The sequence below is a fragment of the Zingiber officinale genome, chromosome 9A (assembly GCF_018446385.1).
Source record: "Zingiber officinale cultivar Zhangliang chromosome 9A, Zo_v1.1, whole genome shotgun sequence".
NCBI lineage: Eukaryota > Viridiplantae > Streptophyta > Magnoliopsida > Zingiberales > Zingiberaceae > Zingiber > Zingiber officinale.
Window position 1 is genome coordinate 28,215,152 of NC_056002.1, and position 19,059 is coordinate 28,234,210.

At 37.5% G+C, this 19,059-nt stretch overlaps 2 protein-coding genes across 32 annotated transcripts; one reads left to right on the forward strand and one right to left on the reverse strand.

Annotated features, from left to right (window-relative positions):
- Positions 1 to 8,086: 8,086 nt before the first annotated feature.
- Positions 8,087 to 11,431, forward strand: LOC122020132. 31 transcript variants are annotated; one of them, XR_006122106.1, is made up of 6 exons: positions 8,087 to 8,434; positions 8,721 to 8,786; positions 9,485 to 9,584; positions 9,664 to 9,710; positions 9,836 to 9,933; positions 10,526 to 11,431. XR_006122106.1 is itself a non-coding variant. In XM_042577915.1 (6 exons), exons 1-5 carry the CDS (start codon positions 8,108 to 8,110, stop codon positions 9,891 to 9,893), a joined length of 447 nt encoding a protein of 148 aa, XP_042433849.1. In that variant the 5' UTR covers positions 8,087 to 8,107; the 3' UTR covers positions 9,894 to 9,933; positions 10,526 to 11,431. The 31 variants fall into 31 exon arrangements, 16 of the variants coding, with proteins under 16 accessions (XP_042433849.1, XP_042433850.1, XP_042433851.1 ...); XR_006122108.1 differs by having other exon boundaries at positions 9,534 to 9,584; XR_006122110.1 differs by having other exon boundaries at positions 8,724 to 8,786.
- A 622-nt stretch (positions 11,432 to 12,053) lies between these two features.
- Positions 12,054 to 15,189, reverse strand: LOC122018723. The gene is made up of 6 exons (XM_042576120.1): positions 14,853 to 15,189; positions 13,542 to 13,662; positions 12,735 to 12,874; positions 12,582 to 12,644; positions 12,416 to 12,484; positions 12,054 to 12,318 (listed from the first exon to the last, which is right to left on the reverse strand). The coding sequence occupies exons 1-6, from the start codon at positions 15,033 to 15,035 to the stop codon at positions 12,247 to 12,249; spliced, it is 648 nt and encodes a 215-aa protein (XP_042432054.1). The 5' UTR covers positions 15,036 to 15,189; the 3' UTR covers positions 12,054 to 12,246.
- Between the last annotated feature and the right edge of the window lie 3,870 nt (positions 15,190 to 19,059).

Below are 19,059 nucleotides of genomic sequence, written 5' to 3' on the forward strand. Positions count from 1 at the left end.
ACTTTGATTTTCCATACCTAAAAATCAACCCCTTTCATATAGTGTTGATGCACCCACTTGACCCATAAGGAATCTGTTTTGCCATTAATATCCCATAATATTTTGCTTAACAAAAGCCTCATTCCATGAAAAAAGGTCCCTAAGTCCATATCCCCCATCTTGCTTTGACAAATAAATCTTTGACCAAAATATAGGTGGATGCTTTGAAGATCAAACAAGCATGCGACAAATGACTTTAATCATGTCAATGATCCCACTAGGAATTGGAAGCATTGAGAGCCAAAAATACTCCATACCTTAGAGAATCGTACCCACCAATTTCAAACGGTCGACATATGATAAGGTATGTTTGGGTCAAGCATTTATCTTCCTTGTGATAGCATCTAGGAGAGGCTTATAGCTTGCAATCCTTAGCTTTTCCGCCGCCAATGGGATGCCCAAGTACCGGAAAGGAAAAGAACCTTCTTGAAACTCCGTGGGATCGAGAATTTGACTCTTTAAACTTGCATCCACACCAACCATGTAAACTTCTATCTTTTTAGGATTTTCCCACAACCCCGAGATCCCTTCAAAGTGGTCAAAACAGTCCACTATGTGTTGTGTAAATGATATATCCACTCGAAAAAATAACATTAAATCATTCGCATAAACAAGATGTGTAATACCTACTTCCTTGCACATTGGGTGATAATGGAAAGATGACAATGAGATGATGATCTTGAGCTTCCTTGATAACACTTCAATGCATATGTCAAACAATAGGGGAGAGAGGGGATCCCCTTGCCTAAGTCCTCTTTTGCTACTAAAGAAACCATATATGCCACCATTTAAAGAAATTGAATAAGATACCTTAGTGACACATTCCTTGATTTAAGTACAATATTGTTGGGAAAAATCAAAACCAACGAGAGTCGACATAAAAAAGTCTTAATCAATCATCAAAAGTTTTCTTCATGTCCATTTTGATCATACATTTAGGGGAGATCCTTTTGCGTGCATACTTTCGAAGTAATTATTGAATTAAATATATATTGTCTGCTATGGAACACCCCTTGATGAATGCTACTTGAGTTGAATCCAATAAGAAATCCAAAAACTTCAAATAATTGACCAGCAAGTATCTTTGCAATAAGTTTATAGAACCCATTGCAACAAGAAATTGGCGTATAGTCCGAAACATCCACAGCATGATCTCCTTTCTGCACAAGTGAGATTAAAGAGTGATTCCATTGCTTGATTAGCTTTCCATTTTGAAAAAAATTTCTGCACAGCTGCAATAAAGTCATTACCAACAATATCCCAAGAGCAGGTAAAGAATTTTGAACCATAACCATCCATCCTCGGAGCTTTTCCACATCCAATGTCATGTAAAGCAGCCTTTATGTCTTCTAACTCAATTGACTTACATGGATTCTCAGATTGCCCCATGGTTAGGTTCCTTCCTGTGAGCTCATTGTTGCCCAAGATGTTGCACATCTCCTTTTAGCCAAGCAAACCATGAAAATAATCAACAAACTCTTCTGTTACTTCACCTATGCTTGTGGTTTGCTCTCTATTCCTTTTCTTGAGTGTAATGATTGTATTTTTTTTTGTTGTTCCTTTTCACCATGTCATGGAAGAATTTAGTATATTTATTGGCACTTCTCAAGTAAACATTTTTTGCTCTTTGTTGATAAAATTGTCATTAAGCTTTTGTTAATAAATTGACTTTCTTTTGTATGTGACTATACTCCATAAGGGTTGAACCACCATCTAGAATGCCTCATTGCACCTCTTCTAGCTTTTCCTTTGCTCTTCTTACTTTCTCCAAAATGTTCCCAAAGTCCTTCTTGTTTAGCTCCCTCAAATGTCCTTTCAATCGGAACAACTTTAGTTTAAGAATAAATTGAGCATTTCCCATTGTTGGGGTTGTCCAAGAATCTTCTACAACCTTCTTGAAATCTTCATGCAATGACCACATATTAAGGAATTTAGACGTCCTATCTGGTGACCGGTCCTTGGTTAAAGTGGGCACAATGATACATGAATGATCCGAAAAACATCTAGGCAGTGTAAACTCCGCATAAGTATAAAAATTTGCCATCAACCAAAAGAAGTTTACTAAAGCTCTATCTAACTTACTAGAAATATTACCATTATACCATGTGAAGCGACATCTAATGGAACGAAGATCAACTAATCCATAAGCTTGTACAAAAATCTGAAAGTCCCTCATTTCATGATTTGTAACTAGAGATCCCCCTTATTTTTCATGGATAGATAAATAAGAATTGAAATCTCCTATAATCATCTATGCATCAGAAATGGTGTCTCTTAGATCTGTGAGTGCCTCCCATAATGACCTCCTTATAACAATGGAATGTAACCCATATACAAAAGTCACCAAGAAGCCCCTGCTAAAAATGCGGCATCAAGCATGATAATGTATATACTACTCGATGGTAATAATAATATCCATATCAATTTTCTGCAAGTCCCAAAGAAGTAACATGTGGTCATAATTAGAGAAGTCAAAATTATGTGCATGACCTATACTTGAGAACCTTCTTTGTAATATTAGATTTAAGGAGATCTCATTGAGCTTTGTCTCCATTAATGTTATAATTTGAATATCTTTTTGTTGGAGAAGGTGCTGCACTCTTTCATGCTTTAGGAACTTGTGGAAGCCTCTAATGTTCCAAGTGGCTATCTTCATTGACCACTTGTGCGGGCTATTTGCACCCATAGTTGTTGTCCACTTCTATGTGCCGACGTGTCTTCTTTCGTTGCTACACTTGCATTCGATATTGTGGTTGTAGGCAACAAAGGTATTGATGATGAAGTTGATTTTTCAGATGTAGAGCCAATTGTTACACTTGCTGCCTCATCACTTTGTAACTCTGAAAAAGAAGAACTCCTCGAACTAGACTGTGCTGACAGATTTTTTTCTTACCATGGATGCATTTCTTCATGCCGTGTAGGTTCATTTGGAATTGGCTCCTCTTCTTCTTGTGGTACCAGTTGAGGGGAAGTCTCACCAGCTTCATGGCCATCCCCATCATGTGCATTAGGGTGCACAACAATCATCGGAGTTGGGCTATTCACCAAGATAATTGCCAAGTCATTCTGCATCTCCGACACTTCTACATTCGACCTTTGTTGTGCTGGTCGTCATTGTTGCCTTGATTGATATCTATATCTTATTCTTATCCTTCCTCGGCCCATGGATGGTTGAGACCTCAGTCTCCCATGTCCTTACTCACTGGTATTAATTTGAGCATTATTTTCTGGTCAGTTTGGCTGTTGTCCAGTCAGGGTAGCACCTCCATGACAAGTGTCTGAGCCATGTCTCATTTGTTGGTGCAATGACAGAAGTTTGATCATATTTTTAGGAGGAGTTACTTCTTGAATGCATGAAAATTCATTTTCAAGGACCTTGGAAGGGGGTTAAACCTTCGTGATGGACAATTCTCAGGGTCGAGTATTGGGGAACAATGGAAGATTGGTTATCCTCATTGCTAGGATGATAAATGCTCTCGGATGAGCATTGTGGAGTAGGTTACTGCTCAAGGGGGAGCATTGGATTAATGAAGGGGATCAGACCTTTATTGGTAAAGTGAAAAATGCTCTTGGATGAGCATTGAGAAGAAGATTACTGCTCAAGGGGGGAGCATTGAATACAATGAATGGGAGTTTCATTGGGAAGTTGATGCATGCTCTAGGATAAGCATTGTGAAGTGAAGTAGAGCTCAAGGGGGAGCTTTGGCGGTAATGAAGAATATGAGATCTTCATTGTGGGGTTGTTACCAACACATGAGGTTGTAAACAATGTAGAGTTAACTCTTATGGAGAAGAGTTTGTTTCCTGATTTTGATGTGTGACAAAGGAGGAGAATGGAAGGTTAAGTTAGACCTTCATCCCAAGAAGGGGGAGTTTGTCCTCTAGGAAAGGGAGAGAATGAATGAAACCTTCATTCATGCTTTATCATGGAGTTAAGACTATGAGAATTAGCCTTGGTATAAAGAAGAGGTTAAGATTATGAGATTTAGCCTAACTTAGAGGTATTGTCAAATATCAAAAAGGGGGAGATTGTTGGGGCAATTTTCCTAGCTCAAGGTTGACCAGTTTGACTAAACTTTAGTTGAGTCAAGTTTGAGTCAGGATTTGATTTTTGATGTTTGGCAATATAAGGAGATTGCTGGAGCAATCGTCCGGTTATGGAGATGGTCAAAGGGTTGACCAAGTTGATGAGAATACAAGTCAAGTAGGTCAAGGTTGACAGGAGACTTGACTGGGGAAGTCCTAACTGGATGTTAGACATTTGGAAAGTCCTAGTAAGGAGATAGGCAAGAGAAAGTCCTGGTGAGGAGCCAGGCAACGAGAAAGTCCTAGTCAAGAGCTAGGCAGGAGAAAGTCCTGGAGAGAAGCCAGGAAACGGGAAAGCCCTAGTGAGGAGCTAGGCAAGAGAAAGCCCTGGTGAGAAGCCAGGCAATTGGAAAGTCCTAGTGAGGAGTCAGACTGTTGGAAAGTCCAAGTGTGATCTTGGCAAAGGAGAAAGTTCTGGTGAGGAGCCAGACAATTGGAAAGTCCAAGTGTGATCTTGGCAAGGAGAACCCGATAACTAGGATGAGGCCGAAGGAAGCTTCTGAAGGCAAGACGTGAAGGATGGGGAGATATATGAGGAACGAGAGATTGATGGAGGAGGCTAGAAGGTTAGTTCGAGGTTGGTTGGGTGTGGCTAAATGCTAGGCATGGAGACCCAACAGGTCACGGTTGACCGGGAGTTGGGTTGGAGACTTTAGACTTGAGATTGAGTCAAGTCTAGGATGGTCAATCGATTGGGCAATTGATTGAACCAGGGTCCAATCGATCAGCCGATCGATTGGGGTGTGCTGCGAAGGAAGAAATGACCCAATCGATTGGTCGATCGATTAGGAGCATAAGTCGCGAGCACAGAGGCATTCCCAATCGATTGGGCAATCGATTTGGAATCTCCAATCGATCAGTCGATCGATTGGAGCTGGGAGTCCTCCCACGATCGCGAGAACACAGAAAGCATTTGAATCGATCGGTGGATCGATTCAGATTGTCCCAATCGATTGGCCGATCAATTGGGATTTGACCGTTGTGCAAGATGCAAGTGATGGACTGCTATGATGGAGCGGTGCCGACGTGACGATCGATTGGGGTTGATTTCAATTGATTGGAGGCACTGTATATAGCTTGGGCGGAGCGTTTTCTTCGCCAGATCTTTGCGATTTCTTCCTGCGATTTTTCTGCGATCTTCAATGAGCTTCTCCGACTTTCACCGCTAGTTCTTGAAGGCCCTTGAGAGTGTTTTCTCAAGTTTCAAGAGGCAATAACAAGCAACAAGTAAGCAAGAAGAGAGTGTTTTTACTTATATTTGTATTTCTTCTTCTTGTGTGAGTTGTTTTGTGTGTGTGAGAATTTGTACAAGGCTTCTCCGCCTTCGGCTGCGACCGAGAAGAAGGGTTTTTATAGTGGAGGAGCATGTCGTGTGTGAATCCTTGGATTAGTCACTTCTTCTTGAGGTGGATACCAAGTAAATATACTTGTTAGCGTTGTGTGAGTTTTGTATTTTATTTCCGCTGCATATCATCATCAAGACGCAACCGACAAGCGCACGACGAGACGCTATTCACCCCCCCTCTAGCGGGTACATCGGTCCCAACATCATTCTGTCTTACAAACTTCACAAAAATCTAGCACCATTTTATAAATAATTCATAGGCCAACTTGAACATCAGTGAGCAATGTGATAGACACTTCATGAACTCTTTCTCCGATGACCGGAATCTCCACTAAGAGTCTAGAATACTCCAAACGATCCTTTGTACATGTCAAGTTATCAATGTACAATGACTTCCCTACCTCTGACCCAATTATGCTTACTTTTTGAGTCCAATAATCTGGTAGCAATCCATGAATTTGGATCCAATTAGGAATGAATCAACTGTCTTTATTAAACAGAAAATACCTTGGCATAATTTTCAAGATAATCGAAATACTGAAAGTAAAATATGACCCTCCTTGCAACACTTTGTCATGATCTTTTGACGTGTCAAACTGATAGACCACCCATCCACTTTTGTGCAAGAAGAAATGGTAGGGAACCCTCCATTTCGATCCAACAGCTTGAACTCCATCCCTGCCTGAGTGTCGGTTCATGAAGCAATCAACTAGACAAAATCCTATTGAGTTTTCCATGGCATCGATGTCATCATATTCCAAAGATAGTCTTTCACCCTTGGCTTCATAATGATCTAGCGACATTGCGAGCTTTGTCTTTCTATTATCCTTGAAAAGATTGACCCAAGATTTCTTTTGTTGTGGTTGCTTATCTTGTCTATTCTCAGCAGCCCCTTTGCCTATCTCTGGTTGGCCCGTTCCCACCAGAGGTTGTTGTTCCGCTGGCAATGTCTCCTCCACCAACACCGGTGGTGAGTGTGACACTTCAGTGTCATTTCCTTCTAATGGATTAGCTTTCTCCCCCAGCTGTACTATCTTTTGCATGGTGGCGTCCACCTTAGTGATGAAGGTACAGTATAAACATCCACACCTTGGCAAGGAGGTTCAAGTGTCTTCGTAGCCACGTCATGTGCCACCAAACCACTTGTCACATCTTCACACGTAGCAGCAACTTAAAAGTCCACATCATCAATCGAAACCCCTCCATCACACTTGTCCTTGCTATATCCTTCGTTAAACACATTTGTTGTCAAGTTAGCCACTGCATCTTCCATGTTAGCAAATCTGCATTCTTCAAATGAATCTTTTGTTCGACTCAAAGGAGAGTATTTCAACTCTTTTTTTTTTTTTTTTTTCCATTATTGTGAGTGTCCATGTGTAACTCAAAGATGGAAAAGTTAATCCCAATTCAAATGAAAGAGCAACATGCAACCATCAATTTTAAAGTACCATCCAAGCAAAACAAGTGGTCCTTGCCGAAACTAAATAAGAAATGCCATCAAAGACTTCCAATTAAGTAACACTCTAATTAAAGCCAAATATCCTTTGAAATTAATGCCCAATAATGTTAAATAATTAAACTAAGACATTTCTTCTATGCAATGTGTCGACCATAAATCACACAAGAATTTCAAATCATCGACAAACCTCCGACAATGTGTGAAGCATGGGAAAAAGAGCCTTATTCCATCACCAGTAAGATGAGAACTAGAGAGGAGGAGCCACTCTAAAAAAAAGGACATACTACTGAGAGCTCCTTAAACCTACGTATAATCACGATTCTACAAACTATGGTGTGCGTATATATAGATTTAAACAGGCAAAAGAATGGTGATCCCCAAGGCCAGTTCAAGCCTATTGGAGGTCGTAGGCGAAAAAAATTATAGGCCTTTGATATTATTTCATTTAGACTTAAGATCGACAACGGTGGATTTTTTAAATAAATAAATAAATAAAAATATTAATTTTTTTAAAATAAATTTTTATATAAAATTTAGTTTTTTGACTTTTTAAATACCAATAATAATTTATTTTCAATTGATGGATTACAAACTTATACTCAAGGAAAGATTATCAACTTTTATAAGGTAACAAGTGTATAAATGCTCTATAAATTATGGACACACAGAAATTGCAATATGTTACTTGTTTTATGAAATATAAGTATTTGGATAAATATAAGATTTATGGTATTAAATGGTGTATTATTATTTGATATTATAATATAACTTAAGGAGACAATAAGTATACAATTTACTTAGTCAAAAATAAATATATCCAGAATTATTTAAAAATAAGAAAAATAGAAATATATTTAATTAATCAAATGAAAGAAGAAAAGAACCACCCTTATAAAAATGAATAGAATTAAGAAAATAAGAATATGAACTGAGACAATAATAAAAGGAATCATACGTCTAGTCTTAAAAAAAGTAAATAAATAAAAAACCACAGGTACAATAAAATTCAATACAATATCTAGAAAATTAAAATTACAATGAGACCAAATCAACTATCACTATTTATCAAAAATTAAATTAATCTTTTTAGATAAAGAAAAAAACATAAATCACATTTTTTATCACCTAAATCAGAACATTCTGATTTAAATGAAGAAAAACAGAAAATCAAATAATTTATGACTAAAAATAGATCTAGGATCCTGGACTCGCTTCTCCTTCCTCACACCGCTAGGTCTGCAACGCGTGACGGGAAGAGAGCCGCCGCCTCAGGTCTCCTTCACGGTGGAGCAGCTCGTATCACCATTACAACCCCGATACCCTTACCGAACTCGAAAACTATGTTAACGAGCAGGTAATTCGACACCGAGAGCTACATAATATTGCCTGCGATCGCCATGTGTTTTAACAGAAGAAGTCAGCCTGTGAATGCTTCTACCACCATGACTTGTTTGGAGCTTTGTCCTGGTTCCTAACATCTACATCGGAAGGTTTTGGGAGGAGAGGTATAGCAAGACTTGAATGAACCCTCATCGAGAAATAGTGTGAATTGAAATCCTGCGTGTTTTATTTTATTTTATTTTATTTTCTGAGCTTGTTTTGCACATCCATTTCTCCGATTTATGTTAATCTTTTTGCTCACTTGCTTACTGGTTTCATCTCAAAAAGATAGTTAGAATTTTGATCAAGCTATGTCTTGTATAGTGAAAGAAATTAAAGTTTTTGAAATTAAAATTGATTAAACTTCCTGTTGTTTCATGGAATGTGTATTATCTTTGCCCCCTCCTACAGCAGGCGCTTATGGCTATGTCAACCCCAGATTTCAGCCTCTGTCTCTTCCTCATCCCTGTTTGAGAGGTAATTTTCCTACAGTCCTCAATTCGATATTTAGGTCTAGCTCAACAAGTGGAGCAAGAATATGTGTACTGTTGCATGACATATTATTATATTCTCTCTGAAGGAGTAATAATGTCAATAGCAAAGATGTGATATGCATGTTGTAGTATATTGAAGAGTATTATTCTTGCCTTCTTGTATAGTTACAGCTGCTAATTAATTTCTGAGGATATCTTTGAGAACATAGGCTTGTTATTCCCTGATTCTCTTGATATATACGTTTTGGTTGTGTGTTATTAGGAGATTTGATAAACTATTTTCCTTATTTTGTAGATGTGTTATAATCTATAACTTATTAACTTAGGGCAGTACGATACGTTTTTCTTTAGAGGGAAAAAATTCATCTTTTCCAATTTCCTAAGATGGTACAGACTTGGTATTGTGAATGACAATGGCTTTCTCCATTGTTTTCTTGGTTCTCCCTGTCGAAGAGAGTTGCGTGTTATTATGGTGGTTATTTTTCAGTATCACTGTATCTTTGTTATTCAGAATGTAACGCACAAGGAAAAATAAAATTTAGCCAAGGAAATGCCCAAAATTTTGTGAACTGACTCCGATTTATATTCTATTCAATTATTATATTCTCTAAAACACTCCTAGTGAACTAAAATCTAGATATTGAATTCTACTGCTCACTATTTTGATACTGCTTTTGTCAGTATGCAATTACAACGTGAATTCTTTGGACGTATTACGTTTTCTTTCCAGCAAGCAGATGAGCAAATCAAGATATTGATTGTTCTTTCTCACTGTCCCGAAGTACTTGTCTTTTATTTTTCACTTTTTGATGGCCTCCGAATCAGCTATCAGTATTATGAGTTCAGTGGTGTATTTTCAGGCTGCAAGGTTTCGTCAATTTTGGAATGAAGCAGCAAAGAACCATAGGTAAAAAGAGAATAATTCAAATTATTGTTTCTTTATATTTAGCCGTCTGAAAGAACCTCAATCTCTTGCCACTTAACAGTTTTTCCTTATTGTATCATGAAAATAATTATTCCTTACAAAACAAGGTTGGTCAGTCCAATCCGTCTAACCAGGTCAATCGAGCCAATCAAGCCGAACAAGTAGGCGGTCCAGCCAAGCCAGTCAAATTGATTAGCCTGATCAGGTCAGTTGGTTTCAGTTGAGCAGATACTACCCAGTAAGCTAATTAAGATAGTGATGCTTTCAGCTATTGGACTTTCACCATCTATGGTGCAGCATTCATTCCATCGCTTCGCCTAACAGCACGATGCTTGTATTGCTTTCCCATAACCCCGTTTTCACGGTGTAGGCTGCTCCCATTTCACTCGCCGCTACTAGGGAATCGCTTTTACTTTTTTTTTCCTCTAGCTACTAAAATGTTTCAGTTCGCCAAGTTGTCTTTGCCTGCCCACGGATTCAGTAGTAGTTCGAAAGGTTGACCTATTCGGGAATCTCTGGATCTATGCTTATTTTCAACTCCTCGAAGTATTTTGTCGCTTGCTATGCCCTTCCTCGTCTCTAGGTGCCTAGGTATCCACCGTAAGCTTTTCTTGGTTTGAACCTTGCCATTAACGTTAAGGCTATGCCATCCTATGGTGCTCCTAAATAAAAGAATTTTATTAACATCCATGAATGATAAATCATAGATGGATTGAAGTGAAAGAATACTAGTTTTTTTCCTTTCCTTTTTCATATATTTCTTATTTATTTTATTCATATAAAATAATTCTCTACAGAGTGCACCTGAACAATTTTCTACGATTCTGGCGCCGTCTTTCTTTCTCTTCGCCACAGTCAAGAGCCTTCAAAAAAGCAAACACTTGCCGTTTTGGATAATTCATCCTCGGATGACATTCTGGGACTGCGAACTCATCTGCAATCAAAATCTGCGAGCGAGGACGATGCAAATTGTGTGTGGGAGGAGGCTTCGCAGACACGCACGTATCGTTTCTGTCACCATCTCAGAACTAATTTGTCAGGGTTTCGTTCTACCGCACGGCTTCAGAGAAAAAGAAAGAGACGAGACAAAGAGGTCTTTGACTGGAGTTGAGGACATGGCCAGGGGAGGAGAACCTGAAACAGCAGTGGCAATGTTCGTTTTACCTAGTTTCAGTGGTATTTTTTTGCATGGCCTCCGGTTTGTGGAAGAATGCAGAGCATTCTTCTCTTATAAAGAACCCATGCCATTTGCCAACTTAGCTTGTGATTTGTTTTTCATGGAAGGCAGTGGTAATGCAAAGGGGGATAGGGATAGGGATAGGGATCGGTTGTCGATGGCCAGCCATGGTAGCAGACGGCAGTCGGTGGATAATAATAGTAATCCTTCATCTTCTTCTCCGGCCTACTTTGGTGCAGAATCTTGTTTGTTGCTGTTGCTTTTGGCGGTGTCATTGTTGATACTTCCGCTGGTGCTTCCACCGTTGCCTCCGCCGCCATCCATGTTGTTGTTGCTGCCGGTGGGGCTCCTCGGCGTGCTTTTCATCTTGGCCTTCATGCCGTCGGTGGATGTTCTATAGTTGTAAATGTATATGCTGGGAGAGGAAGAGAAACTATGACAGGAAGGTTTTGGATGTTCAAAGGGCTCTCATGTGTTCGTTAGATGATGCAATGATATAGATAATTGATTTTATCGATTGTATTGATTTCTTGTAGTGTAGATTCGTAGGAGGAAGTTCAAAGAATTATTTGATTTAGATATATGAACCTTTAACTTATCTTGATTAATTCTAATTGATCAACTAAGATAATTGTTTTTTAATAATGTACTACTTTTTCTACTAGATTATATGTTAGAAGATTAATAGGTTACGACATATTGCTAGTGTTTTAAAGTGATCAAACTCTTGAATTTTTTTTATAAAATCTATCAAACTTATCCTCTATTTTAGAAGTTATAATACAAGTAATTGCTTTCTATGAACTATATTATAAAATAATATTCTAATTCAATTTTACATCTATATTTAAAATAAAATTAATAGCATACTTTTTCAGATTAGGCCTTCTAAAAGACCTGCTAACATTGATGAAATTTTTTAGTAATAATAATTTAGAGATAGATAGTATTTATGCTCAGTGTCAGAAAAACATATATAATACAGTTCAAAACATGCTAAAGATGTGTGATCGTTTTTTTTTTTTGATGAAATATATTACAAAATAAAATTTAAACTTAACCTAGAACACCAAAAAATCTAACCAAAACACTCTATATATCTTGATCAGATAATTAATTAACATTTATAAAACTAAAAGAAAACAGCATTGACAGAGATGAAAACTTATGCAGCATTTCAAAAGCCAGGGTAAAACTCCAAGAAATTCTAGCATTTTGCAAGAACCCTAGCTGAGAAAGGTCGTTCCAGCTGTGCCAACATCCAAATCCAGTTAATGTATGTTACATAATGTGCTACAGAAAGTCCTACCAGTTAGCAAGGTGTGCAGAAACTTCCCTTTTTCAATTGCAGATTGTTTTCAGTCTTTTTGCAGCCTGCACAAATCCAATGATAACCTGCAACTCATCCAATTGCTTCAGGAGATGCAATTGGGTTTACACAGTCGTCAAACTTCCCAAGATTTGATTTTCGACAAAGCTTGTTACAAGGCACAGACTGAGTCAGGGTTACCTGTGACATGAAATGCTTTTGGACTACATCAATTAGCTGCTCTTTAGAGGGGTTAGGACTGGCATCCACCTTGTGAAGACCAAAACATGCGAATAAGATGATCGCGCAGAATGCTAACAAGAATGAAGTTATATAAAAATTAGCTATTCATGGATTTAGAGCATACAAGATTAAAATGCCGCCAATATCGCCACAATGCTCTTGTTTCCAGCTTGCTCAAGTCAACTTTCTAACCAGTTTTATAAAATTGATAGGTTCATTATAGAAAACCTGGAGAAACTTGTTCAGAATACATCTCATGGAGGTGGCCTAAGCTTACCATCTTACACCTGGATGACAGAATGGATCCCTTGGAATGTGAATCGCATGACTGAGACCTGCTTAGTGATTTGTAAGATGATCCTTTGCGATGCCTGACCCTCGATATGTGTGGCTTTTGAGCTTGTACATCATCAGACACTGAAATGAACGTTTCAAAGTTGTATAATGCATCCAATGGAGAAAAACTATCGTGAAACAACACCGAGCACCCCAGTTAAAGAAGAATATGATGTTTTTAACAGCACAGGCGCATTATGGAGAGGCTCCTGACATTGCAGCATTTGGGGAGGGCCAATATAACTCCACTCCAACCTAAAGAAAGGAAACTTGGCGACAAATATGGTCCATGGGTAACAGCATGACACAAACTAGTGCCTATAGAAAAGAAATGGAACATACTCACCAGCAATACACAAATGACTTATCTAAATTGAAAGATTTTTCCCATCATCAAAGAATTCAGAAACGAAGTAAAAGATGAATTGATAACCAACTTAACCATTATGCCAATATAATCAAAGAAAAACGGTATATAAAGTCATAATGGCCAGTCAAACAATCATAGTCTGAATATATTACAAAGGAATCTATCAAAACTATGTTTAATCAGAAAAATATCCAAGGAAGGCACCGCGTCATCTGTATCGTAGAAACCAATTCCTGCTAAAGGATAAAACAAATTAAACAAACCAGCTATTTGTTTCAACATAAGCAATGATTGATCCACCATACCATTTTAAACTAGTAGGAAACAAAATGAATCAATAATACATAAAGAACACAACAACGGCAAGCTTATCCATACCTGAACTATTCCACTGCATGTTGCCACATTCAATCTCACTATCTTCCTCATGACCAGTCGGGGGTTCAATAACACAAAGGGCATTTCTTTGCAATTTCACCTCTATACCATTAGTTAGAACCTGAAATTTTACAAATTATTTGTCTAATATGATCTAGTTAAACAAAAGTAATATGAAAAAATTGCTTATAAATCTGCAAAAATTGTTTAACCAGAACTGAAAGAGGATAGAATGTTTACAAATTATGAAATGCTCAAACACTGCTGCAAATCACAAAACCAAAGTAATGATTACAGTACAACTAAACAAGAACCAACCTACACAACAGGACCAGATACACAAACAGAAAGAGATTAGAATTTTCTAATTCTTGATTTATATTATTTAAGTAACATGCACAAGCTGCAAAGAGAGATCAGTTAACAAGTTCAAATTCTGAAAAGCATCAAAACAGATTCACCAAAAGATACAGATGAGCGCATTCTTAGATAAAAGAAAGTGCATCTTCAACTAAGTTATTTGTTTAGTAATTTTTCCCACAGAAAACTGGACGTTGCAAAAGTATCAAATCAAGGGAATTGCAGTGATATAGATGTCAGAAAATTTGGTGGGAACACCCAACATTTCAAATGAAGGGAAATAACCAATAGCTTTTCATATTCTCTTACTCTCGCATCACATGTTTGTAATTTCTTATTGGAGGCTTTCAAGGGAATTAGATGTTGGATCTACCCAATTGGCCTTTGGTACCATATCACACAAATGTACATGCGCCAGGTCCAGTAAGAATTCCATGATGCAGATGCAAATGATGTCTCTTTGATTTTGAATTACATGTTATGTTTTCCCCTTTGAATTTAACGGATGCAGCCTTTCAATCAACTCACAAGAACACTGAACCTTAATCAACTAGCTTTTGGGAATATTATAATCTTTGCACCGAGGTTTGATCTTTGAGCAAAATGCTGTTAGCATTTTGAGAAGATCTATTACGAAGACTAAAGAATCCAGAAGCAAATGAGTCAATAAATAATTCACCAAGAGAAATCTCCATGTAAAAAGAAAGATGCAAGGTTTATTCTCCAAATTAAACCTTATAAGCAAATTAAAACCTGACTTATCACGCTTTCAATTGAAAAACAGAGAAAGAAACAGTCAAATCTAAAGAAATGCCAACAAACCATTTTGAAAGTCAGTCATCAAAACAGTAATGACTTTCCACCGAAACCCTAAAAAGCAGAATCAGCTCGAGATAGCCAAAAAGAAAAGGGAACAAACTTACTTTAGTCTAAGAAAGGAAGACAATTTACCAGCCAATGCCAGCCGCCGAGGCCGACGGCCTTCTTGACAACGCCATGCAGGCCGACGAGAACCGACTTGGTACGATTATTGCCGGTCACCACCACCTTAGTGTGCCTCGGTAGGATCGCCAACTCTTCCTCGCCGCTCTCTCCGCAGCTGGGGTGGCACCCGCCGTCCAATGCCCCAAGCATCGCCGCCCGCTATCCTCGGCGAAAAGGGGAGGAGAAAGGCGCCGGAGTCAGATCCCGGCAGCGAATTGGCACATGAAATCTGACATTGCGGTGAAGAAAAGCGGCGAACTGGAGGAGATTTTGGAGAGGTGCGGAGTCAGAGTGGGCTGAAGCTTCTTATTTGTGATTGTGTGTGTGTCTCTTCGGGCCACCAGCCACGGATCCCGACGAATGGGCGAGGGCCAATGATAGTCCAACGCGTGGCAGTAAGTCGTCGTCCCGGATTCCGACTGGGACCCATCCACGCCTTGGATTCGACGATAGCGGTTATGATGCCGATTTGGGGTTTCGTTTGACAGCGTGATCGTGGTTTCGTCGTCCGTAACGCTTTGTCCGTGTCACGTGCCGTCGCCGACGAATTATTTGTATATATAATTTGTGAATTTTCAAAGTCAAATATATCACTGCGCTCACACAAATGTTGACATTTTAAAAATAGTCGCCCATGTACGGCCGTGCCGATAAGCCTTTTAAGTCGAACATGTCAAACGGGCTAGTTGGACTTGGATTCGGTGTGCTAAATAAGTCAGATGGATTAGGTTGATTGAGCCGAGTGGAGGGATTGCAAGCACAGGAATTAATTTAATTGATTAAGTGATGGATTAAGTCACTCATCCAGAATTTATCTTAAATTTATATTTTATGCAAAATAAATTTCTACATCACTTATTCTATACATTTTTTAAATTTAAATTTTATGAATAATATTTAATTTTTTAAATTTAATGAATAAATTTTATTTTCTAAATACTAAAATATTATTTAATTTGAGAGAAAAAAAATAAAAGGAATAGATTGAGTAATAAAAGTAAATATTACATAAGGAGATAGAGAAAAATAATAATAATAATAATAATATAAGAGAGAAGAAAATAATTTAAAAATATATAAAGAATGTAAATTTTAGGTTATAAATTAGTTTTGGTTCGTATCAAATGACACAAAGCACAAACATAGCAGTTCGGATCCTCTGGATCAAACATCCTTGGGTCATCCCTAGACCACAAAAATCCATATAAAAGATTATCACGTGTAAGGCACGTGCACGTGGAAACACAACTCACGCAGAAACGCAAGAGGAGATAGCGAGCCCTAGCCCCTGGACGAAAACTCCACCGTGATCCCTCGGTAGGGCTCCAAAACCACCTCACCCACAAATTTCAGAGCCCTAACCCCTTCCCGACGGCCCGCGGCGTTCGCGACTCACGCAGAAACCCAACCCGATTCGGCGGCGACGACCCAGTTTCTTGATTCCTCCGAGGCCCAGCCCTGCCCACGACCGGCGACAGCCCAAACTCTGCCGCCGTTAGGGCTGATTTCAACTATTGGTAGATGTTCAAGTTTGAGCTTTCCTTTAATTCCTTCCTATTTAAAAGTTTATGCGTGCCAGATTGTGATATAACACCCTTCTGCTAAGCTCAAGCTCTGCCAGTTCATGGACATTTTTATTTTTATCATCATATTCAATTGTGATATAACACCCTTTTGCTAAGCAATTATTAATGCGATATGTGACAGCAGTAGTGAATATAGTCAATCTTTACTAAGAATATGAGACAAGTAGAAACACAGGGACATTAGGCATAAGAAAATTCAATGGGCAATAACATAGTTATAATGAGTTCTAGAGAAATTAAATTAAATTTCCCACACCAAGCAGATTATTATAACTTGAACATATTGAAAATTCTTACAGAAAATAGAAGATAATATTGTATTCAATTCATAATGGTACAGGTTTCACATAGGAAAAATCGCTTAAGTGGAATACATATTACATTAAATACAGATAATTTGACAATAGGAAAACAAATACAAGCATATAGAACACAGATGCTTATCCATCTGACCAAACTAAAGTGCGAGAGTTACAAAGGGAAGAAGGAAAGTTCGAAAACCATATGCTGCACAAACTTCATATTCCTCCGTTGAATTTGGAACAAATGATGATATAGCATAGTGAAGAAAAAAAACTTGAAAGATCTGATCAAATAAGATCTAATGGATTTTAGCTATCAACTACATCTTGGTTATTTATTTATTCATTTATATAATAAAAAAAATCTTTATACCATACCACTACTACCTTGACTATATACTACTATGCTTATTTGGAATAAGATCCATGTAACCTACTTAGATAGTTGGGACAAACATAGCTTGAAGATCATGATTATTGCTCATGTTTACAACAAATATGTATGTAATAGAAATTCAACTAAAACATTATCTTGAATATTTAATGATAAAACTGTGATATATGAAACTTCAAAGGACCTTTGTAGTTTGTACAGAATTTTAATTCATAGATCAAATCATTATCAAAATGAACAATTTAGATGCATTATTCATTAAAAACCCAGAATCAAAATCAATCATAAGTCTCCTTGTAATTAATATAGCTTACAATAGATGAATGAGGTAAAAAATAAATGACCATTCGTAGTGATAGTCAAAATTGAGATTTTACCATGATATATTCTTAGTCCTGCGAGGGACTAAAAAAACAGTACAACAAGCAGAAAAATGAACTTAAACTCTTAATAAGAAGAAACATCATCATCGAACTTTCTAAGCCCCAACTATTTGGTATCGGCTATATGGATCTCATATTGGAAGACCTTCTGTGATACACATGGCCTCATGACTTGATCCCCATTGTTTACTAAATCAAGATGAATAACAGATATACAACATTCGAACACAGAAGATTACAGTGCAAATCACAACAACACAAAACTATTCATATAAATAACAGTTAGGATGCATGATGAATCACAAATTCTATCAGAACTGTAGTTCTTAGTCACAATCACAACAAGATAATAACAGAAAGAGTTGCTCATTTGAGCTCAACAGATCGCTATTGGAGGCTCTAGGAATATGAGAAGTCTCTATGTGGCTGTTAAGAACAACTAGTTATCTTGGCTTTCAGTAACAAGTTTAGCTATGGGTAATAATTGAGTAGATGTAAAGACTCCATAAAGTATGTCAATAGAAATGTACAGAAATCAATCGTTTCATGCAACTGAGAGGCTATAGGGAGAATAAAGGAACCTGGACATCAACAAGAGAGTATCATCAACAAGTCCCAAAAGAAGAACAACACAAAATAAATCATTACAACATTTTCAAACCATTATATAACATGTTCCACAACATCCATCTTAATAAAAAAAAAAACTAATTATCCTATGACATTACAATACCAACATTAGTTAACACTAATTAACCATCTGAACTAATAAACCACATTACAACCTTCAGCTGGTTCTTACAAATAGTTAGCCTGTCATATTACAACAACAACATTACTTAACACTAATTAACAAGACCGAACTAATAAAATAATAAGGTAAATGACCAAAAGAGTCAGATTCACTATAACTAATATCCAGACCACTGATGGTACATTTGAATTTCCTAGATTATGTCCACGAGAAGCAATGGGTTCATTACCTAACCTTAACTCTATTTTTCCTAACCTTCCACGACATATTTCACTGCTGTCTTCATCACACAAAGTATCGGCTACCACCCACTTTTGCCAGCCATGTTGCCCACATCGATAATACCTTCTTCCGGGATTTTTGGTCGATCTAGAAACACATACCAATATTCTTCGGCTGCAGTCCATGCATGGTACATGTTCAAATTTTGTATTGTCGATGAAGTTGTAACTTGCTGATGCCATGAAATACCAACCTATTAAGCAAACGAGAATTACTTAAATTCAAATATTTTTTAATGTTCATAGATTGTAGGCTAAATAAATTTAAAAAAAAAGGAAATAAGCTATTTTGCGTTACTGTATAAATCAGCAATAAGTACCACATAACTTATTTCATTTTGATAATAAGCAATAAGTAAAACATAAACTTATTGCTTTAAGCTATCTCATAACTAAATTACTTTTATTTGAATCATCCTCTACCAAGAAAAATAACTGGATGGGTTTGAAATGAAATCATCTCATGACTAAATC